This window comes from Nematocida minor (genome assembly GCF_024244105.1).
Source record: "Nematocida minor strain JUm1510 chromosome Unknown 7677, whole genome shotgun sequence".
NCBI lineage: Eukaryota > Fungi > Microsporidia > Nematocida > Nematocida minor.
In genome coordinates, this window is record NW_026250368.1 from 1 (window position 1) to 22,446 (window position 22,446).

Genomic DNA, 22,446 nt, shown 5'->3' on the forward strand with positions numbered 1-22,446 from the left:
CTCCAAAGAAAGAAAAAAAGAAAGAAGAAGCTAAGCAAAGCAAAAAACAGCCAGAAGACAGCTCAGAGAACTCAGAAGATGAAGACTCTGTGAGCTCAGAGGAGGCCAGCACAGAAAAGAAAGTGCAAAATAGCAAGAAAAGTAGCAAAGATCCCAAAAAGAGCAAAAATGAAAAGAAGAGTAATGATAGTGATACTGACGGTGACACTGAAGATGAAAAGGACAGAGAAGATGAAGAGGTTAGAAAGGACACTAAGGATAGTAAAAAGGGCAATAAAGATATCAAAGATAAGAAAGATTCTAGATCAGATGATGAGAAAGATTCTAAGAAAGACAAAAAGAGTAAAAAGGACAAGAAGAGTAAAAAGGACAAAAAAGGCAAGAAAGATGATGAGGATGACACTAAAGATAAAAAAAGCAAGAAGAAGAAAGACGCTAAGAAAGATAAAAAGGGTAAAATAGTAGGAAATGAAAAGCGGATAAAATCTGAAAAGAAAGAAGACGGCCACATAATTAGTGAAGAGATTAGGCAAGGAACGGCCACCGAAATAGACGGCAAAGAGAGCACAAAAAAAGACACTAAGACAGTAAACCTGACGATAAGACACGACTCAGAGGATGCTACACTGAAGCCCATCACTACAGAAATGCTGGGAAGACAGGATGCATTATACGGCACTACCCTGCTTGAAAAGTCAAAAAGCAAATTACTAATTGATTTTAAAAAAATATCAAAGCCTCACCACGAAACAGAGGAAAGCCTCAAACGGCTCGCCAGAGCAGACCAAATACTTGCAAGACTCACTTTGTACTACAGCAGAAACAAGAGCTTCCTTTCAAAGGTAGATCTGCTGGTGAAAACAGCAAAAAAGCTTAGCACAGCTTCAATACAGAGAATATTCCTGCATGTGCTGCACAAACTGGACAACCCATACATTGTCCTGTACGTTCTATCTAAATTCAACCAGGGACCCGTCTTTCTGTCCGATGACTGTGCTGTTCAGCTGGCTCTGTTTATCCGGTCCATCAAAGAAATACATTTGGAGAACATTCCGTACTCAAAAATAATTAGAGAACTCTTTGCGACATGCGTCATGCCAGATGTAACGGTGGAGCACGCATATGGCATACTTTCTGAGGTAGAGCAGGATGGATCTGTGCAGTCGCTTATGATAGATCTTTACGGGCGGATGCACATTGTAAACTACTACAAAGAGCTGTGCGCCGGCTTATTCATCAGAAACATCAGCAGAAATTTAATGTATTCGGTTATCTACACGATCAGCGACCAAAGAGTGGCAAATGACGGGCTGAATTTAATGTTTGAAAAGCTAAATGAATATGCAGCAAACACCATCGTAGAGAAGAATGTAGTCTCATTTGCGCGCACTATCTGGGCCCTGCTCACAGTGCACATGGATGCCCTTGATGACCGGTTTACTGCAATTATAAACTACATAAGATACTTCTGCAATGCGTTCACAGACACTTCGTGCGAGTTCTTCACAGACAAAGATGCGTCAGATATAATCGATACAATCGACTTACTGGCTAGCACAGCCATCAACAGAAGCATCCACATACGCGAAAGCGGAAACAGCGCAAAAGGAGACAAAAGTGGCCATATCATACAGAATGACATTAAAAAGAAAGAAATACTAAAGAAAAAAGAGGTACGGATTATCCCAGAAATGGAAAACGTAAAGTATTCCGATGATTCAGAAGAAGTAGATGATAAGCCAGAAGAAGGAGACAATGTGAGCGTAAAGAGCAGCACAAGCACAGCAGAGAGCAGCCCCGGCACAGAGGATAGACTGAACAATGTAAGCATAAACCAGGAGAAACTACTCGTGTTCACTACAATGATAAATGAGCAGTACAAATCCGTGTACAAAAAAGTAGAAGAAGCCGTTAAATGGCAAAAAAGGCCAACATATGATACACTGTTGTACGCCATGTCGCACATCAAGATACTTCATATCTTACTCTATCTTTCCAGGCTCTGTGGATCGACTGAGATTCTTGTGCCAAACCACTACAATCTGCTTCTATCAATCGATGCTCCCACAAACTTTGACGCCAAGAAGTATGATGGCACGCAGAGCCTTCTAGACAAAATATTTTCTGAAAAATGGAACTCACTTGGGTTTCTTCTGAAAGAGGGCCTCGCTTCTTCTGCAGACCCAAACTTTTCTCGAGACTTGCTGCGGCAAAAGTCTCCCTACCTTCTGTTCCAGAAAATATCAGCAAGCGTGCACCTATTCAACTTCCCGCCTATTTCTGTGTTTCTGGAAAGCGGCCATATTTACGACTCCATCTATCTCCAAACCCTTCCAAAGTATGCGCTGCACAAGAACTTCCTGGTTTCTCTCAAAAAAATAGTGCGCACCTTTATCAGCAAAGTGGAAAAAGAGGCGCTGGCTCTTCTTGTGCGCAGACTGATAGAGCTGGACGGATTCTACACGGAAAGAGAGATAAAAGAGGGAAGAAAAAAGGCGCAGGACCCAAACAGCTATGCAGCCGTGAAGAGCTCAGTTAGGGAAACAATTGCGTCTGTTTTTTTGACAGAAATGGACCTATCTGCTATTAACGGAGTAAACCTGACAGTTGACAGCAGGGCAAAAGACAGCTACGATGCAGTTGATGTGAAGCTCTATGAAGTAAAAGAGTTCAACCCGGTGACAAACAAAGAAGAGTACAAAATAACAGAAGAGATTCTCTTTAAGCGGTTTGGAACAGACAGGCACGAAGAAATCCAAGGCGCAAAGGCGTACAACAAGTCTTCAAAAGAAGGAAAGAACATAGACCAGAAAAGACAGAAGATCATTTTTGATTTTATAGCAACCATCAACGAGATGAAACTGTCTGATAAGTTTGTTATGGCGCTGATAAAACTTCCAAGCGTATCAAAAGTAGATGATAAGCTGCTACTGTACATCGTAAAGACCGTTACGTATGCCATGAGCAGGCTGAGTCTCTCCGAAAAAACAATAGATGCGATGCAAGAGTTTGCAGAAAAGAACCTGCACAGCACAACCTCAGAAAGCATCAAAGAGGCGTCAAAGTATCTGTTTATAAAGACTAGCACGTCTTCAGAGGATAAGCTAGCAGTCAAATACAAAACATACAACGGCCTTGTGATTTCTCTGATCATACTGATCACCTCAAACAAAGGAAGTCTTGAAAAGATGAAAAACAGCTTTTTCAGCATGTGCGCTGACTTGAAGGAGTATGAAAGAAACGAGCTTCTTCTGCTCTTCGGAGAGGCAGGCGTAAAAATATCAAAGAATCTAGTAGGAAAGTCCGAAGAGCTGGAGAAGTACAAAGCAGCCAAGGTGTCGCTAACTTCTTTCCCCATTCTCGAATAATAAATAGCATATCCACTAGTCTACATGTAATCTGTGCTTTTTGAAATTAAAATTGCTTAACTATTTTTCTTCATACAGAGGAAGATAACTAGTCTGTGATCTACTGTCAGAGCATAACAAATCTCTGGAGAGCTGTAAAGATTTTAAGGTGCTATACAAGGACATTCACAAACAGTGTTGCCACAAAAGAGCATATAAGTAACCACATATTTCACAGTCGCACTGTTCTTATTCTTTTACAGTATACACACCCATTCAACTAAATGTCTGATTTTCACTTCTCTACTTTTTACACGTTCTGATATTCTGGTGCACTCTCTATTGTTCTACGCTTTTATTTTAAAATAAGCTTATTAATTACAGAAAGTGCAAATATTTTTATGGGAAACATAATAACTCTGCAAGTTGGACAGTGCGGGAACCAAATAGGAAGCGAGTTTTGGGAGAAAGTGTGCAAAGAGCACGGGCTATCCAACAGTGGAGAAGTGCTGCAGCAGAGGTCTAACGACAGAAAAGATGCCTTTTTCTACGAATCGTACGATGGAAGATACTTCCCCCGGGGCATTCTCATTGATTTGGAGCCCAGAGTGATTTCATCCGTCACAAACGAAAAACCGCACCTATTCAGCCCTGAAAACGTCTGGGTGGGGGCTGAAAGCAGAGGAGCTGGAAACGTGTGGTCGAGCGGATACCAGCAGGGAAAAGAAAACAGAGAGTCTCTTCTGGAAATAATCCAAAAAGAGTCTGAAAGCAGCGACTTCCTAGACGGGTTTATGCTATTCCATTCAGTGGGAGGCGGAACAGGGTCTGGACTGGGGTCTTATCTTTTGGAAGAAATTCGAGACTGCATGCCCAAAACCTCAATTTTCACTGTTTCCATTTTCCCAAATAATACAGAGGTTAGTGAGTCTGTTGTGCAGCCGTACAACACAGTTCTCACACTGCACAGGCTGATGCAGCAGACAGACGGAGTAATCGCAATGGACAATGGCTCTCTTACGTCAGTTGTAGGGGATGCCTTGAAGCTGTCGTCTCCGAATTTGGCATACACGAACAAACTGGCATCATCAGTGGCAGCAGCATCAACAGCCACCTTGAGATTCCCAGGGAGCAGATTTAGCGACGTTTCTACGCTTTTGTCGATGGCCTCTCCGATAAAGGGATGCCACTTTTTGGTTCCTTCGTACTCACCGTTTATTGACCCTGGAACAAATACGATACGCAAAACAACGTGCTTAGATGTGCAAAGACGGCTCATTCTTCCAAAGTCAAGGTTAGTTAACTTTGAAGAGAGCGAGACCAATAGGGTGCTGTCTGCTGTTAATATCATGATGGGCGTAGATGCGGGGGAGATTGAGAAAAGCATGCAGCGGCTCAGACAAAGAGAAGTTGTTAAGTTCGCGCCCTGGGCACCTGCCAACATTCAGATGGCCATTTCAAAATCACCGTGCAGCAGCATTTCAGGTTTGCTTCTTTCAAACACAACGGGATTTGGGAGAACTCTGCAAAAAATAACCACACAGTACGATATTTTAAAGAAGAGAAATGCATTTTTGGACATGTACAAAAGAGAAGGGGACGAGTACATTGAGGAGTTTGAGCCTGCGCGGGAGTCTGTCCAGTGGATTATGGACGAGTACCGAAAAGCAGAGCTATCAAACTATCCAGAAGTGTGCAATATGCAGGCAGAGCGCCAGAACCCGCAAGAGCTGCTGCAGTGAGCAGAAAAATAGCAGTTAGACCAGTAAATGATCGAAATGTATTAATGTAGATTGATCTGAGGAGTGTATTTTGAAGTAATAAAATTTAATGAGTTTTTATTTTACTATTTAAACCACGATGATGCAAATGATTTGTGGGCTTTTTTCAGAGCACTCGACAGCTTAGATGGCATCTGCATGGACTCTAAGCTCTCAAAGGTTCTTTTGGGAATTGAGGCCAGGAGATCTGCCGTGCTGTCTGTTACAATCAGAGTTTTGTATATAAAAGAGTCAATTAGCAGAAATATCTCGTCGTAGTGCTTATCTATGGACTTTTGCGTCATTGGGCCATTGATCAGTTTAACAGCTGCCGAGTAAAAGGCATCCAGTGCATTGAAAAGCGCTATTTCATTCCCGCTGTTGGGCGCATAGAGCAGGATGCAAACATCGCCTACTATTTTATATAGCACAAGGTTGTCTTCGAACAGAATGATAGACTCTTCGGTTTCTTTCGCCTTCTCAAACATTCTCTTTTCAAGGTCTTTCTCGGTCTGCAACACTACTAAGGGGCTGCCGATTATTCTATTGCCGTTTTCTCCAATAACAGCCAGTCCTCTGACTACTTCTGTGCTGCACATAAATAATATGAAAAAAGAAACACCCGCATATGAAGAAAACAAAAGAATCTCAATGGCAAAAATAAATAAAAATAAAATACTTTCCATGCACAGACTGTGCATTTCTCTATTCTAACCACAAAATGAAGTACTTCTGCATCTTAGGACAAGAAATAGATGCCATGCTCTTTTTATTTTTGAATTCTGCAACCCTGCAGCTATTATCCAATTTGAGAGTATTTTGCCATTTTTTCAATTTGTTACACTGTAAACGCTCACTCTCTCCTATTTAAATTATCTTTTGGTAAGGATTTAAGCCTCTTCTTCTATTCCTATTTTTGATGGGAACTGCTTACTATACTTCCCTTCTGTTTCTTTTGGCACTGCTAATATCTCATTAGCTGGGTTTTTCTTCTTTTTCAGACAATCCAAGAAATTTGCGCTGTGTTTGTTCTGCACGGTATGCAAATTATTCAATAAACGTTGGAAGTTCTTCTTATTTTTGTCTTAAGTATTGAAAAATTTGATCGCACCAGACTATGCTCCAGCCTTCATACGACACACTTTCAAAAGGAATCATGCAGAGAATATTCACTGCACTCGACAACTCGATTGATAGCGTGGTTCTAAAGGACAACGTGATATCGGTTGATGTCCCACATAAAGGCACATTCGTGGTGAACAGACAGCCGCCAAAGAGCGAGATCTGGCTCTCCTCCCCCATCTCCGGCCCGTACCACTTCAAATATAAAGAAAATAAATGGACAGACTTCCAGGGAAACGATTTATTGAAAATTATCTCAGAGGAAATACTTGACGAACAGCACATGCTAGAATAGCCCTATCTTTGTTTTTTGCGGACCTCTCTGCGCATGAATATCTCATAGTACGCAGTGATGGGAATGAATATCAGCATAATAATGAAGGCCTTGGAGCCAATTACCAGACTCGCCAGCTTAGTCCCAAAGCACGTGTATATTATGTCCATGAAAATGCGAATCACGCCTCTTGACGTCAGGTCTACGCCCATGTCCTTTATTTCCCGCCCTTTGCTATTTTTTATGATGGTGGGCTTGACCAAATAAGCTAGAAAGGCTGCCACGACAGTCTCTAGCACGATGGTAACGACAAACACGAGATTCAAAAATCTTTTCTTGAACACTCTATTTGCAAGCAATAAACAGCCATTTATGATTGCGCCTCTTTTGACTGTCTTCAAAATAATTTCTCTGTTCCTTTTGACTCTTCTTTTTGTGGATTCTAAAGACATTGTAAAAATGTAACATTAAATTTTTTATATGAAATCTGTTAAGTTTACAACCACCGGGCTCTCTTCATTGGAAAAAGAGTGCATCTCAAAAGCATTCGAAAAAACAGAATACCAGCTGGAGGAGACAATGTCTTCAGGTACGTCCTACCTTCTGGCGTATAAAAGCACCTTTACAGAAAAAAGAGTCCTTGCTGAAAGATGGTCAATCCCTGTTATCAGCGTGCTCTGGGTGTACAAATCGCTATCTATAAAAAACATAAAACAGTTTAGGCTAAGAAAGTACGAAGGATGCACTTTCTGCACCTCAGGCATCACAAACGACCTGTTTATTAATTACTACAAGCTGAATGGAGCGTACCACTCTTCGATCATGAACAGGTACTGCGACTTTCTCGTTGTCAACTCGTCAGACCTTGTAAGCGACAAAGTTCTCTACGCAAAAGAGTGCGATATCCCCATTATTTCAGCAGAGAGCGTGTTCGATGACCAGTTTGGGCTCTTTAAAAAAAGCATTCAGTACGAAAGTTTTATTAGCGAGCCTCTGACAGATGAAATATTCAATGGAAAAACATTCTGTTTTGCAGGAACCACAGAGATCCACAAACTCGTCAGAAGACTGGTGATTGAGCATGGAGGCAACAGAGTGGAGAAGCAGGGGCCTGATGTAGACTACACCATACACTTTGGCGATGCAACCAAGGGAAAGAACCTTGTTTGGTACCAGTGGATCCTTGACAGCGCAGATCTGGGAACTCTGCTATCCTCTGATGGATATTCTGTGCACCAGCCTGAGCTGCCTGTGCTTCCTCTCGATAAATCAATTATTTTTCCAATGGTTTGCAAAGAAGAATCTCTCAGAACAAGAAACAAAGTGCAGGCTTTGGGAGGAGAAATATCAATGCAAATGAGCAGCAAGATCACACACTGTATAGTAGAAAGGAAAAGCAAGCAGCTGCAAAGCAAAATTAAAAACTATTTTAAAATGTACAAAATCAGCATATGTCTCTTAGAGTGGCTGAACCAGTGCATTTACTACATGAAAAAACTGAACGAAGGAAAATTTGAAGTTCTTCCAGGCCTTCGGGCAGTTCCAGAGGTGGTAATGGAGAGAAAAGAGCTAAAAAAAAGAGCATCGGTAAACTATGCAGCAAGCAGCCTAGACAGCTGGAAGGTGCAATTTACAGGGCTAGTAGACTCTCTGAAAGAGAATGCAATTTCTGTCCTCAGAACAAAAGGCGCCACCGTAATTGACACGCAGGAGTACTCATCAGAGTGCACACACCTAATAGTGGGAGCTGTTAATGTGTCTCTTAAATTTCTATCGGCAATATCAGCTGGGTGCATTCTCATGGACTGCAGAGTAGTTGATGATTTGAAAATGAACACTTATACAAACGATGCTGAATATAGTTTAGAAGCAAGAGAGCTAAAGATAGACGCCCCCAAGAACGAGAAGATAGTAAGAAAACTGATCATGGCAGCTCCTATCTGGAGAATGAAGAAAAACGAAACAAACAAAATGGCGTTTTCAGACTGGACTGTATGCGTTATGATGGAGAAAGATAGGGAAAGGATAGAACAACTGATAGAGAACGGAGGGGGTAGAGCATTGAAAGCTATTCCATTAGATGACACAGATAGAAAAATATTTTATTTTGTAGATAACCAAACAGAAGTACCTTCGCACATACCCGCCCAGCAGACGATCCAAATGAAAGATCTTATCCTGCATCTTGCGGGAGTAAAGTAGAGCATAGAAACTCGCATTGATTTTACGGAGGCTGCGGTGTCTACTGAATAAAAATAACACTTTGATACAATTTGCCTGTTTTTTTAGCATTTTCCGCCTTGGATAAATAATCTAAAATATTGGGTATAACTACTTTTCCCGTGAAACTCTTGTCCGTTCTGTAAACAGCTAGCTCAGGATCGTTCTTTATTTCTCTTTTGTCTATTTCTTGATTTCTATACAGCACCTCTCGCACAAACTCAATCTTTGGCGGTGGATATATGAAGAACTCTCTGACGCCGTGCGAGTGGCTGTTTATGACAAGAAACTCGTACTCTTTATTGGATGTAAACTCTGCTATTTTTGATAAAAATGTTTTCTTTGTATCTCTTGCCACCCAGTCATCGTATCCAAAGTGCACAGTGCTTGTTCCAAAGAACCTTCCTGAACCGTCTGTGTATGCAGTTCTTTTGTGGCACATTTGCAAAATTATTTCTGTGTCCACTTTTTCTTCGCTCTCCTGCAGCTCTCTCACTTGTTCATAAATACTTTGTGTTCCTCTCATTTCCTCTCCAGTGAATGAAAGTATTTCTTGGACTGCAGATCTGTCCAGACTGTGCACTCTTTCTGTTAAGAACGATGTGTCTGTTAGGATAGCAATTATTAGAAGAAAGAGAAACATAAACCGCTTGGGGGATGTGCTGATCTTGTCCATATGGTATGTTTTGATGTAGTGAAAAACTAGGCTGCAGCAAGACCCCACGTTTAGCTCAACCCATACACAGTGTGCCTCTTTGCATATCGTGTCCATCTCGAGTATTTTTCTGTGATCAACTATTTTATCTACAGAAAATGCGCCATATCTCGTTAAGCTCTTATCTGGGCTGCTGAAATCAACGAGAAAGGCTGTGATTTTTGCTGCTCCAAAAGATATTCTGTCTCTTCCTCTGACAAGCAGCCGCTCAGACCCGCTTGTCTCCAAAAAAACCAAATCATCGAGAGATAAGCCCATTAGATTGGCAATGTACAGCAGATCTAGTTTGTACTCAAACACTTTTCTACACATATTTATGACAGGAACTCTGCTCTCCATCAGCGCCAGTATGTGCGACCCTATGAAAGAGTCTTGGTCGCATCCTGTGTTTCCAAGAGTGATGCTCATTGCCTCCTTTGCGCTCTCATATCTGTATATATCCTCAAGCCTGTTCCTTATGCCACACTCTTTTATGAGCTGAAGTGTCCTATCATTCATCTTTCACTCTTTGTTTTTTTGTTTGAATATGCACATAAAAGCCAAATAATTTTAAATAAAGTGGATGTTTTTCGATTTCTGTAGTGAAATTATTTTGTAAATGCATTTTAATAACTTGAACATATTTTGTTCTGGGGGATATTTATTATTATTTTTTTTGCACATTTGGCTAACCACCACACTACATGACATAACTGAGATGATCAGCATGCCCCTGCGCAAGGACGGCATTTTGTCTTGAGAAGTACAGGGGAAACCCTTTATCCGTTAATTTCTTCTTTAGGCACTGAATTACACTATGTTGTACCTCTAGAATTTATTTCTCATGCTGTCTCCATGATTATATGGACTCTCGTGCTTGGTGCGTAGTCCAGGCCTGAAATGAGCTTGGGAGTAATTACAATAATTTGTTTTGAATTGGCTGCTTTGGTTCCCACCAACATGCTGTGGATAGTTTTCTCGTGTCCTGCATCCATCCCCTGGTTTATCTCATCCACCAAAAGAAAAGGAGATTCAGAGAGTCTTTGCATTGATAGAAGATAGAGTATGATTGAAACGGCTTTTTCTCCGCCGCTGTGTCTTCCTGCTGATAAGACTTCCAGCTTACCTTCCGTTCTAAACTGCACTTTTAGAACTAGTTTCCATCTACGCGGTGACTCTGCGTACTCCACGAGCACTTCAGCCTTGATGCCAGCTGATTTGAATAGGCAGTCTGCGTTTTCGTTTATCTTTTCTATCAGCAGGTCAATTTCTGATTTAAGATCGGCCTCTTTTTGTTTTTTAATAGACTCATATTTTCCTTTTTCTTTCTCCTGCTTTCGCAGTGTTTTTTCTTGGTTTTCGAGCAAGAGTCTGCAGGCTTCGTAGTCATCTATTGCAGCATAGTTCACAATGGACAGCTCTGCTCTGGCTTTCTCCTGTGCTAGCAGGCCTGTAAGCGTTTTTATGCATGTGGGCATCTCTTTCAGCTTCATTTTTATCTCGCTGCTATCAGGCTTCATCTCGTGTATAGCATTCGCTTCAGCGTTTTTCTGTTTAGCTTGTTTTTTTAGCTCGTTCATATTGTGCTCTGCCAGTATGTTCTTAACTTGCTGGTCTTTTAGGCCCTGTTTTTCTGTAAGTAGCGTGTGCTGCATACTTTCCAGCAGCTCATACTGTTTTTGCATTAGTTTTGATCTCTCAGCTACCTCACTGATCTTTTTTAGCAAATCATTGAGCGGCAGCTTCTTCCACGGTATTTTCCCCTCATTTTTCAGCTTCTTCAGTGCGGTGTTTACCATTTTTTCTTCTTCTTTTAGACTTATGCTTTCTTTTTCGATTTCCTCTGTTCTTTCTACGTACGCCTGCGCTGCTCTTTTTCTTCTTTCGTACTTTTCGCTTTCCAGGTGATCTGTTTCCTTGAGGTGCGCCAGCTCTTTAATTCTCTTCTCAACCACCTCTCTTTTTCTTAGCACATTTTGTCTATTTTGTGTTCTCTGCTCTCTTTCTGCCTTCAGCTCTTCTAGTTTGTTTTTCAATGTGCTGTCCTGAGGCTTTGTTAAAATGTCAATTCCCTTTGATATAGGGTATATAGATAGTGTTTCATCCTTTGTGTACGAGGACCTTTTGATTTCAATCACTCTTTTGTTCGAGATAATTCTTGTGATCTTTTTGTATTTGCTGAAGAACTCGTGCTCATTTGTGAGCGATATCTTCGTAACGGGAATGTACGAGAGTTTCGAAAATATGTTCAAGAATTCCTTAACTGCCGGCGGTGCGTCTATGCACTCTGACAGATACACCATGCCGTATTTCTCATCAAGTGGAGCTTCTTCTCGTGGGCGCTGTGTGTGTGCACTTCCGCCTGTTTGTGTGCTGTTTTGTCTTTCTACAACATTGATGGCCAAATTCCTTTTGTCTTTAAACTCATGGACAAACTCCTGAAATGACTCTCTACTATGGCACACAAAACACGTCAGTGCATGGACATTCAGCTGGCTGCTCAGCTCTTCCTTGTACTCTTCTTTGGCTATTTTCATCGTTAGAATGGCGGGCAGGTCAACTTCCCACTTTTTCTCGCTGGACTCCATCAGCTTCAGTGTGGTGTACGTGTCCGCATGAATGCTTTTTAAAGCCTCCAGCAGCCGTGTCTCTTTTTCTTCTTCTTTTTTGATCGACATCTCGATGTTTTTTATTTCTGTTGATTTCATGGCGGAGTCTATTTGCCACGAGCTGTCCTGCATTTTGCACGCTCTGTTCTCTTCTTCGAGCCTGTTCAGTTCCTCTTTCAGGTGTTCTGTTAATTTGGGTTTTGGCTTTTCTGTTTTTTTTTCTTCCTTCCACTGTTTTATTTCAAACTTTTCCTGCTCTATTCTGGATATTCTCTTTTGAATTGTTTCTATCCTGTCCGCCAGCTTATTCTCTTCTTCTTCGTTCTCTTTTATTTCTCTCACGCGCTCTGTGAGCTCTCCTATATCCAATATCTCTGCATTCTCTTCTTTTGATCTGCTCAGTCTGTCTTTTTCTTCTACATACTGTTTTTCCAGCTCGTCCACTTTTGTCTGGCTTTTGCTGTACTCTTCTTTATTCCTATCAGCTTCTTCTTTTAGCTTGTCATACTGCTCTTTCAGCAGGACATACTCCACCCATTTGATCTTGCACTGGAGCAGACTTATCTGCTGTTTCCGGTCCAAAAACTCTTTCAGCTTTTTGCTCTCTCCCTCAAGTGCTGCTATTTTTCCTTTCAGCTGGCTCTGCTGGTCTATCTCTATTTGCAGTTTCTGTTTGTAGTTTGACAGGTTGTCATCAATCTCTTCTAGCTCTTTCTTTTTTCTCAGCATCTCTGGATCGCATGTTCTCAAGGAGGTTTCCAGCTGCTCTTCCTCTGCAAGCCCTGAAAACTCTGTTACTCTGTCCTGCGGCAAAAACTGTCCCAGATTGTTTATTTGTATGTTCAGTGCTTCTGTCACTTCTTTGACCTGATTGAACGATGCGGGAATGCTGTTTATTTTATACGTTGATCCAAGTGCCGTTATTATTCGTGTTATTACGACGTTTATTTCCTTTGCTCTTCCGTTTATCTTTACTATTTCAGACAGCTCTTCTCTCTTATCTGTTTTTATGACTATTTCGGAAACTGCCTTGGCCTCTCCATATTTTATTATCTCGTGTGTTGCAAGCGTTTTTCCTATTGTTTTGTTGTTTCCGCCCAGAGTCAGCGCAATTGCCGCAGCTATTGTGCTTTTGCCCGAGCCATTCAGTCCTGCTATCAAGTTTCCATGCGGAGAGAATGTGAATGTTTTGTTTTTGTATTTTTGGAAGTTGGTCAGAGTGAGCGAGTGCAAGAAAGTGCTTCCCATAGAATAAAAATATTTAGAATTCAATTTTACTTCTTTTCAGAAAAGCAGAATTTTCCTGCAATAGTGTCTGCTCTTCTACACCACCAATGTCTTAAACATAAACACTCGTCACTTTTTAGCTGTTAATCATACCATATCGGGAATAAATAGGCCAACTGAACTGCAAACCTATACCATTTGGATATACACAGACTACTAATTGACTTAGTCTTCGGAAATGCCACATCTAATGGCAAATTTGCGCTGAATCGGAGAAGCTTGCTCTTGCATTCTATTTGTCCACTCGCTAGAGCATGTGTTTAAGTGGTTTGTTCAGACAAGTTATTGGTTTGTTTTTTTTAGTGGCGATTGGTGCATACTGGAATAAAATACTCCGTATGCAGTTTCTAAATCTAAAACATGTCGCCTCTGGACAATAATATCTTTGGAGATAAAACAAATCTAAAACAAAATATTTCAGAAGGCCAAAAACAGATCCAGATAGAAGAAATCATCCTGAAAAGCATAAATGATCAGGAAAGCCTGTTCAATCAGACATTTTTCCAGGAAACAGCGAAAAGAGACTACACGGACTCGTATGCTAATGAAATCATAGACATGTGTGCGGCATACAACATCGAAGACATCTCGTACAACATGCCGACCATGGACATGAACAGATTTACGCCCAGCCAGTTTATGCACATCCCGAAGGAAGAGAGCCATTCTATCTCAAGGAACATGTACAAGCAGAGAGCGCCAAAAAAGAAAGAAAGAGCAGACAACCGCCCTTTTATATGCACGCACACAGACTGTTTCAAGGCATTCAAACGGTTTGAGCATCTGAAGAGGCACTACAGGATCCATACGGGAGAGAAGCCATACAAGTGTGCGTTCCACGGGTGCAACAAGACGTTTTCTCGTTCTGATAATCTTATGCAACACGAAAAAATACACTCTAGTAAAAAAATGTAAAGAGCTCACTTTGGTTTCAAAAGCAGCTCGTGCAGACACACTCAATTAAATAAATATTAGTGTATTTACTCTTCTCCTCGCTTAAAAACCGATAGTGTTCACTTCTGTCTACTTTTATCGTTGTAGATAGGTACTATCAAGATCAAACTACAATACCAGTTAAGATAGAAATTAGTAAGAAAACAGCACTTTTCTATCATACTCTGTACTAGAATAAGTCAAGAGTTTTATCTCAATTCTTCTATGCTACAAGTCAATTGTCCCATACAATATTTTTACAGAATTACAGAATTACAAAATTTGATTTTTACAAATATAATTTAAATAATACTCTACACAAATACTTTCAAAAGCTAATATTTTATTTATTGCCTCATCATCCAGTGCGTCAGCAGTTTGACCGGCCGCCCTGTAGCGCCTTTTCCGTGCAGCTCTGGCGTCAGTGTGTTGAATGCAACACCCGCGATGTCCAAATGCGCCCAGGGTTTATCCTGCACAAACTCTCTAAGGAAAAGCGCAGCTGTAATGGAGCCGCCTGCTGGCCCACCCACATTCTTTAGATCAGCCACCTCAGAGGAGATCAAAGACTTGTACTCGTCTGTCACGGGGAGTCTCCACACTTTGTCTCCCACTTCGTTTGATACCTGGGATATTTCATTAGCCAAATCATCTGAGTTGCTGAAAATACCCGCCATCACAGGCCCAAGAGAAACAGTGATAGCTCCTGTGAGAGTTGCAATGTCAATTATCTTGACAGGATTGAACTTCAGCGCATGGTCCAGAGCATCAGCAAGAACGAGTCTTCCCTCTGCATCGGTGTTATCCACTTCAACACTCTTTCCTGCGCTGCCTATGTGCACATCTCCGGGCTTTGTGGCTGTTCCTGAGGGCATATTCTCTGTTAGTGGAACTATTCCGACTACACTCACATTTGCTGATAGTCTGGCAAGCGCACCGATGGTACTCACCACAGATGCACCGCCTCCCATGTCTCCCTTCATTGCAGCCATCTTAGCTGCTGGCTTTAAGCTGATGCCACCAGAGTCAAAGGTAATTCCCTTTCCAACGAGTGCTACACACTCGGAGCCTTTCATGTAGGATATTTCCAAGAGCTTTGGCTCTTCTGCTGAGCCATTAGACACTCCGAGGAAGAGATTCATGTTCATGTCTTGGATCTCTTTTCTGTTGTACACCTTAACGGTTACCTCTTTTGGTAAATATTCCTTTGCATACTCCACAAAGAGGGTTGGCGTCATTTTATTGGCAGGCGTGTCGACCAAGAATCTCGCAAAGTTCTGGGCCTGTGCTATCTCAATGGCTGAGAGCACTTCCTTATCGTCTCCCTTGTAGACTACGTTTACTTGCATGCTTTTTTTGCTGTGGAGTATGTCGTACTTGTACGATGCAACAATAATTCCTTCAGCAATCCATGGGGTCATGCTGCAGACGCTTTCAATAAGGATATTTGCAACTCCTTCTTTCACCAGCGCATTGGTTGCCTTTGCTGCAGTAGATCTTACCTCCACAGGGTTTCCTATTTTGTCCTCTGCCATCTTGCACAGGATGTATGTTCTGTCTTTGTAGACTGTCCACATGTTCTTGCTGTTTTCAGGTAAAGAAGACGCTATCTCTCGCACGCTTTCAGGAAGATCAGACACTTCCTTGAAAATAAGTATCTCTCCTGTTGCTCCTTCAACGAGCTCTGGTTTGCTTCTGAAGCAGAGCCTCTTCCAATCTAATTCCATGAGAACAGCTCAAAAATAAAATAGATTTATAATTTAATTAATTTCGCAATTACTGTTTAGAGAATACATCCATGCACTAATTGAGCAAATATTTACTAGTTAATTTAGCCAATATTTCCCATGGAAGAGCACACATATACTCTTGTACCCTCATATGGACAGTTTCCTTGCACCTACTTGAATTACAAACACTTACAGACATAGCCACAATCAATTCTACTTCTATGCTCCATTATACTAAATATCTTCTATTACCCTCTTATCTTATTCTCTGATCTTACGCTACATCCTCTTTAAGTCAGCTATAGATTATGAATTTGGTAAGGATGCATAGGAGATTAAATGAAATAATAGATGGATATTTTATCTTAGTATGATGAGCAGCATAGGAGTGCGGTAGTAATTAATTTCCTATGAGGCTAGCTAGTAGTATTTATTTCGTAGCTAGTTACTTTTACACTTTCTACTTTTTCAAAAGTAGAGACAGCTCTTTTGCATTTATATTATTCGCAGATGAAAATTTAGAAGAAAATGTCCAAAGTGGTGTGGCCAGGAGAGAGACTTGAATACACAGACGACTGTCTGGAGGGGCACGGAATCCACAAAGAAAAACAAGAAAACGCAGAGGACATGTTTGTGGCAAGTGTCTGCGGGCGTGTAACGCAGGTAGATCGGTTAATAACTGTTGAAACAGAAACATACTGGTACAACCCGTGCATAGGAGATGTTGTGGTGGGAAAGGTGACAGGAATAGCCAACAAAAGGTGGTACATTGAAATAAACACAAGACAAGAGTCTGTTCTTCTCCTCAACTCAATCAACCTCATAGGAAACGTGCAGAGAAGAAAAGGAGAGCTAGACGAGATAATGATGAGCGAGTACTACGCAATCGGGGACATTGTCATAGCAGAGGTGCAGTCGGTGGGGAACAAAGTGCAGCTGCACACAAGAAACCCAAAGTACAGAAAAATATCGTTTGGAGTTCTCTTGAAAACGGACAAAGTGCTAAAAGACAGGAAACAGTACCACCACGAGACAATGAACGGGAAAGAGGTAGAAATCGTGGCAGGAAAGAACGGGTGCATAGTCATTCACAGCGACGACACAGCAGCGCACAGAGAGATTAAAGAAATAGCATCGAGAGTGTTTGAGTACATATAGAAAATTAATTAAAACACAAAAGACCAGCCGATTTTGAACAGAAAAATAATAAAAACAGCAAAAGCACACTCCATTTCACGATTATTGCTCTTTTAGTTAATTTAGCCCATAGAAAGCAGAGAGCACACAGATAAAGAGAAGAGAGAAGAGTCTGCTGCCATTGCAGAGCATGGACCACTTCTTTTAATCAAATACTTAATCAAAGTATTTCAGATAGTTTATTTATTTTAAAAATTTGCAAGTAATGAAAGAGGAAGTAATTGAAAGGTATAAAGAGTTCATCGGGGATAACGTGCTTTTCCAGATACTTTTGGGAAACAAAAAAGCAGCAAAAAGAGGGCCAAAGAAGATAAAGTTAGATAAGAAAGAGCCTCGCAAAAACCGAAAAGAGGAAGACGAGTTTGGAATGGACGACTCAGAGGCTTTCTTCTTCACGCACTCTCCTGCGTACATAACAGGAACTCTGCGGCACTACCAGATAGAAGGGCTCAACTGGCTTATCAACATGTACGAAAAAAACATAAACTGCATACTAGCCGACGAAATGGGTCTGGGAAAAACTCTTCAGACCATTTCTTTGCTGGGGTATCTCTACTCCTCGAAGAAAAACAAACTGCCAAATCTTCTGATAGTCCCAAAGTCCACGCTGCAGAACTGGAAGAACGAGTTCAAGAAGTTTATGCCAAACGTCAAAACAATTATCTTCCACTGCAGCAGAAAAGACATCCGAGCGCGGGCAAAAGAGCTGCAGGAGCTCGACTACATCGCATGCATCACAACGTATGAGATGTGTCTAGCAGGCAAAGCACAGCTGCAGACAGTTGACTGGCAGTACATTGTGATCGATGAAGCGCACCGAATAAAAAACGAGCAAACAATCCTGAGCAAAGTGGTTCGGCTGATTCCCTGCTCCCACCGCCTCCTTCTGACCGGTACTCCCCTGCAGAATAATATCCACGAACTGTGGGCTCTGCTGAACTTCCTGGCTCCTGAAGTGTTCTCAGATGGCGAAGCATTTGATGCGTGGGCCGAATCGGCATCGAATGACTCCGAGAATGAGACAGTTGATAAGCTCAGAAACCTTCTCAGTCTCTTCATCCTCAGAAGAGAGAAAGCAGACGTGGAGAAGTCTCTGCTTCCAAAAAAAATTATCAATCTGTACTCACCGCTGACAGATATGCAGAGAAAATGGTACAAAATGATTTTGGAAAAAGACGCAGAAAATCTGGTAAATGACGGGTCAAAGGTGCAGCTGATGAACATTGTCTGCCAGCTGAGGAAGTGCTGCAACCATCCGTACTTGTTTGACGGGGCGGAGCCTGGCCCTCCGTACACCACAGGCGAGCACATAGTGGAAAACAGCGGGAAACTGATGATACTCGACAAGCTCCTAGTGCATCTGAAGCAGAAAGGAAGCAGAGTGCTTATATTCAGCCAAATGACAAGGATGCTCGACATTTTGGAAGACTACTGCAACCTCAGGCAGCACGAATACTGCAGAATTGACGGAAGCACAAGCACAGAGGACAGATGCGAGGCCATAGAAGAGTTCAATAAGCCAAATAGTGAAATTTTCATATTCCTGCTGAGCACGAGGGCAGGAGGGCTTGGAATCAACCTGGCCACAGCTGATGTGGTGATAGTGTACGACAACGACTGGAATCCACAGATGGACCTGCAGGCACAGGACAGAGCGCACAGAATAGGACAGAAGAAGCAAGTTTACGTGTTTAATTTCCTGACTGAGAATACGATAGAAGAGAAAATACTTGAAAGAGCGATGAAGAAGCTGAAGCTGGACGAGATAATAGTGCAGAACGGAAAGAAGAAAGATAACGCAATCTCGCAGAACGAGCTGCTGGGCATACTGGCAAGCGGAGTGGACAACGTGTTTGATGGAGAGAATAAGCTGGACAGATCCATCGAAGAGATCATCAGGATAGGAATGGAAAAAACAGACATAATGAACGCAAAGATCGGAGAGCAGACAGTCCTGAAAGACCTGACAAATAACGAAATAAAAGTATACGAATGGGAGGGCGAAGACTACAGCGTAAAGAGCGCTAAAATGAAACTGGCTAAGTACATTGTAGCGCCAGAGGGCAGCAGAACCCGGGGAATAACGCAGGGCATTCTGACAAAAAGAAAGTCCATTGGGATAAGACAGTTCAATCTGCCCGAGTACCAGTTCCATCCGCAGAGACTGCACCATCTCCAGAAAAAGGAGATGGAAGAGTTCCAGAGAACAGGGTCAGCAGAGAACCTCCTTACCCGGGAGGAAGAAGGCGAGAAAAAAATACTCTTTGAGCAGGGATTCAATAACTGGACAAAAAGAGACTTTTGGGGGTACATCAGAGCGTGCGAGAAGTACGGAAGAGACGACTTGGAGAAAATCATGAGCGAGCTTCCTGAAAAGGATGCAGAGGAGGTTAAGAAGTACGGGGAGGTGTTCTGGTCTCGAATTGACGAGCTCTCTGACTCCGACAAGATACAGATACAAATTCAGAAGGGAGAGCACAAGCTGGTTCGAACGCGAAAGATAAAAGAGTATCTAAAAGAAAAAATCAAAAAAGAGGGCGCTAACTTCAAAGTGCCGTATCCCATCAGCAATAAGTCCATGGGATTCACGGAAGACGCAGACCGGTTCATTCTTCTGACGCTTAACAAGAAGATAGACAGCCCGGGGTGCTACGATGAGCTGTGGCACAAAATCAGAGAAGTAAGCGAGTTTGCTTTTGATTACTACCTGAAGATAAGAACACCGCACGACCTGCAAAAGAGAGCGCAGTTTCTGTTCACTGGGCTGCTGAAAGACAAAAAAGGAAGTGCGCCTCCAGCACCTGAAAATCAACTGTAGATAGTGCTGCTATCTGCTTTAACAGTATACAAGAAAAGACTACTAAAGATATTCTATTATATTCTGAGGACACAACAGTAGTACTACAATAAAACACGTCTGGATTATATTTAATATTGTACACAGAAGAAGCAGAGAACGCTGGTTTGTGCTAACTTTATACTGTCATATTACATTTACTTTGGAGTTCCGAGATAGAGTGCCATTTATTCTCTAGCCGCACTGCTGTGCACTCTAACTAGTTTATCTTCACCTTATTTGGAGTGTTAATTCGCTAGTGAGAGTGCACTGGATGATGCAGCAATGAAGAAAAAAGTGTAGCTATGCAAATATTTTATAATTTGAAAATTGCAACTCTTAAATATTCTCGAATTTACTTTTAGTACGAGATGCATACACCTTTTTTCTTCATTAGCTGAGCAAATTATCATCCAGCAGCAGACAGCAGCTAGCCGCCTTAACTGAACCAAGAAGAGAATAGACAGAAGCAGATCCTACTTTTGTATAGATTCAAATATATACGGTTTTATTTTTGGATTGCAAGATTGCAAGTGTACTGAAAATAGAAAAGAGTGAAAGCTTTTTTATCACACATCTGCAGCTATATGGCAGTTAAAGAGTAGATGCTTTTGTTATATAAATGATTATTTTTGGAATGTATTTTATTAAAATATTGAACATATGTATATAATCTTGTTCATTCTCCAAATAATTCTTTGCATCTATTTTCAGTTCTTGCCAGTCGATATTGTATGCTATTTTCTCTAAATATGTCGGCTATTGACTTCACCACTCCTCTAATTCTGGCTATCTCGGAGTCTCCATCTATCTGAGCAGACAGGATCTTCTGGCAAATGCATTCATCCACTGTCTCACCAACTGCGTGTTCTATCCAGCTGGACAGCTCAGGCGCCTCTGAAAGCGACTTGGCAGCCTCAAGAACCTCTGCTAGATTAGACAAAGAGTCTGCCTCTTCCTGCTCATCCATAAAACGGTAGCTAGAGAACGGGCGCATTACCCCATCTATCTTCTCTTCGATAATTCTCTGCAGTATTTCCAGCATATTTGTTTTAAACTTTCCAAGATACGGAACCTTCAAAATCGTTATCTCTCCCACTGCCATGCCAAACTCTGTTTCTATGTCCAGGAGCTCTTCTTCGAGGTGCGCAATTTCTTCTATGAAATACACCAGAATTTTCTGCTCTTCTTCTTTTTTGTACAGAAAAGAGTTCAAAAAAGCCGAAAGACCTTCCAAGTATTTTCGTATGGCAGCTTCAAGGAGAAACACATGGGCAGAAGGAATGATCGAGTGCAGGGCTGCTGCGTGCTTAAATATCTTTTTGAGAAGGTACATGAACAGATCACTCCACTCCTTGTACTCCTGTTTTAGAATGGAATGAAGCTCTTTTTCCGACGCCTCAACAAAAACCTCCTGGATGTACAGGAGATCTTTTTCCAAAATCTTTGGCTTGTCTTTGTACTTGTACGCGGCAGATATTTCTCTCTGAAACTCTCCAATTTCCCCTGCGTGGTGCATAATAAGCTCTTTCTGCTGCTTTGAGGAAGAGTAGACACACTCATTCAGCTTTTTGTATATGATGTCTGTGAATATTCTATCTATGAGATTGTGGAAGTACTTCTCTTTGTTTTTCTGCTCAAACTCTTCGTCCTCTGTCTCTGCAGCTAGCTCATCAATCTGCGACAGCACAGAGAATATCTTGTCGTACTCTGGGAGCTCGTTGATGAGATACTCCAGGTACCACTCCGGCTTGTCCATTCTGTTCGTGTCAAACTGTCCGAAAAAGTGGTGCGAAAAGTTTTCTTCAAGATCGATGAAGAATCCCTCTACGTACAGCTCTCTTCTCTTCTCCAGGTCTGTGTATTTGCTATCCGCCATGATAATTGACCTGTTTAGCCCCTTCACAAGGTCAATCAGCTTGTCCACTCGTATAGACTTTGACAGAGCCTTGGACTCCACAATGAACTCTTTCATTTGCTCCATCAGATGGAGGCTGACAGCGTGGGCCAGACTGTTGAAGCCTGACGTCTTTGCGTGCTTCTTCATTGCAAGTATTTTTTCGACAGTGTTTGTCATATCTTTTGAAAAAACAAGCTCGAGCTCGTTCACGTTGTTTATTGCGTTGGTGTAGTCTCTTCGAAGTTTTTCTTTTTTCTTTTTGATTTCCTCGTTCTCCTTCTCCTCCACCATGCTTTTCGCCTTTTCGAGAGCCTCTTTCTGCGTGTTCAGCCTATCTATTCTTTCTTTCTTCTCCTTTTCAAGACGCACGCACAGCTCCTGTCTTTCTTTGATGCTTTCCTGTATCTTTCTGAGCATGTCCTGCTTCTCCCCCTTCTTCTTTTCCTCTTCCTTCAGAAGATTTGAAATCCTTTCTTCTATTTCCAGCAAGTCGTTGGCTCTCATTCTAGAAATTGTTTTGCAAACAATATTTTTTAA

General features: G+C 41.7%; 13 protein-coding genes across 13 annotated transcripts; 7 read left to right on the plus strand and 6 right to left on the minus strand.

The window, feature by feature from the left end:
- On the plus strand, window positions 1-3,368 carry NEMIN01_2066 (uncharacterized protein; the record flags this gene model as incomplete). Its single annotated transcript, XM_051478008.1, has 1 exon — window positions 1-3,368. A coding segment is annotated over one exon (3,368 nt), but the record flags the coding sequence as incomplete, so codon positions are not given.
- Window positions 3,369-3,748: 380 nt separating this feature from the next.
- Window positions 3,749-5,089, plus strand: NEMIN01_2067 (tubulin gamma; the record flags this gene model as incomplete). The annotated part of the gene is made up of 1 exon (XM_051478009.1): window positions 3,749-5,089. The coding sequence occupies one exon, from the start codon at window positions 3,749-3,751 to the stop codon at window positions 5,087-5,089; it is 1,341 nt and encodes a 446-aa protein (XP_051333969.1).
- Window positions 5,090-5,193: 104 nt separating this feature from the next.
- Window positions 5,194-5,706, minus strand: NEMIN01_2068 (coatomer subunit zeta; the record flags this gene model as incomplete). The annotated part of the gene is made up of 1 exon (XM_051478010.1): window positions 5,194-5,706. The coding sequence occupies one exon, from the start codon at window positions 5,704-5,706 to the stop codon at window positions 5,194-5,196; it is 513 nt and encodes a 170-aa protein (XP_051333970.1).
- Window positions 5,707-6,224: 518 nt separating this feature from the next.
- NEMIN01_2069 (frataxin) lies at window positions 6,225-6,524 on the plus strand (the record flags this gene model as incomplete). Its single annotated transcript, XM_051478011.1, has 1 exon — window positions 6,225-6,524. The coding sequence occupies one exon, from the start codon at window positions 6,225-6,227 to the stop codon at window positions 6,522-6,524; it is 300 nt and encodes a 99-aa protein (XP_051333971.1).
- Window positions 6,525-6,526: 2 nt separating this feature from the next.
- Window positions 6,527-6,955, minus strand: NEMIN01_2070 (uncharacterized protein; the record flags this gene model as incomplete). Its single annotated transcript, XM_051478012.1, has 1 exon — window positions 6,527-6,955. One exon carries the CDS (start codon window positions 6,953-6,955, stop codon window positions 6,527-6,529), a length of 429 nt encoding a protein of 142 aa, XP_051333972.1.
- A 28-nt stretch (window positions 6,956-6,983) lies between these two features.
- Window positions 6,984-8,705, plus strand: NEMIN01_2071 (uncharacterized protein; the record flags this gene model as incomplete). The annotated part of the gene is made up of 1 exon (XM_051478013.1): window positions 6,984-8,705. One exon carries the CDS (start codon window positions 6,984-6,986, stop codon window positions 8,703-8,705), a length of 1,722 nt encoding a protein of 573 aa, XP_051333973.1.
- A 40-nt stretch (window positions 8,706-8,745) lies between these two features.
- Window positions 8,746-9,936, minus strand: NEMIN01_2072 (exopolyphosphatase; the record flags this gene model as incomplete). The annotated part of the gene is made up of 1 exon (XM_051478014.1): window positions 8,746-9,936. The coding sequence occupies one exon, from the start codon at window positions 9,934-9,936 to the stop codon at window positions 8,746-8,748; it is 1,191 nt and encodes a 396-aa protein (XP_051333974.1).
- A 323-nt stretch (window positions 9,937-10,259) lies between these two features.
- NEMIN01_2073 (structural maintenance of chromosomes protein 5) lies at window positions 10,260-13,274 on the minus strand (the record flags this gene model as incomplete). Its single annotated transcript, XM_051478015.1, has 1 exon — window positions 10,260-13,274. One exon carries the CDS (start codon window positions 13,272-13,274, stop codon window positions 10,260-10,262), a length of 3,015 nt encoding a protein of 1,004 aa, XP_051333975.1.
- A 399-nt stretch (window positions 13,275-13,673) lies between these two features.
- Window positions 13,674-14,228, plus strand: NEMIN01_2074 (uncharacterized protein; the record flags this gene model as incomplete). The annotated part of the gene is made up of 1 exon (XM_051478016.1): window positions 13,674-14,228. The coding sequence occupies one exon, from the start codon at window positions 13,674-13,676 to the stop codon at window positions 14,226-14,228; it is 555 nt and encodes a 184-aa protein (XP_051333976.1).
- A 365-nt stretch (window positions 14,229-14,593) lies between these two features.
- Window positions 14,594-15,973, minus strand: NEMIN01_2075 (cytosol aminopeptidase; the record flags this gene model as incomplete). The annotated part of the gene is made up of 1 exon (XM_051478017.1): window positions 14,594-15,973. The coding sequence occupies one exon, from the start codon at window positions 15,971-15,973 to the stop codon at window positions 14,594-14,596; it is 1,380 nt and encodes a 459-aa protein (XP_051333977.1).
- A 531-nt stretch (window positions 15,974-16,504) lies between these two features.
- Window positions 16,505-17,134, plus strand: NEMIN01_2076 (exosome complex component RRP4; the record flags this gene model as incomplete). The annotated part of the gene is made up of 1 exon (XM_051478018.1): window positions 16,505-17,134. The coding sequence occupies one exon, from the start codon at window positions 16,505-16,507 to the stop codon at window positions 17,132-17,134; it is 630 nt and encodes a 209-aa protein (XP_051333978.1).
- Window positions 17,135-17,378: 244 nt separating this feature from the next.
- On the plus strand, window positions 17,379-19,991 carry NEMIN01_2077 (SWI/SNF-related matrix-associated actin-dependent regulator of chromatin subfamily A member 5; the record flags this gene model as incomplete). The annotated part of the gene is made up of 1 exon (XM_051478019.1): window positions 17,379-19,991. The coding sequence occupies one exon, from the start codon at window positions 17,379-17,381 to the stop codon at window positions 19,989-19,991; it is 2,613 nt and encodes an 870-aa protein (XP_051333979.1).
- Window positions 19,992-20,688: 697 nt separating this feature from the next.
- NEMIN01_2078 (uncharacterized protein) lies at window positions 20,689-22,413 on the minus strand (the record flags this gene model as incomplete). Its single annotated transcript, XM_051478020.1, has 1 exon — window positions 20,689-22,413. One exon carries the CDS (start codon window positions 22,411-22,413, stop codon window positions 20,689-20,691), a length of 1,725 nt encoding a protein of 574 aa, XP_051333980.1.
- Between the last annotated feature and the right edge of the window lie 33 nt (window positions 22,414-22,446).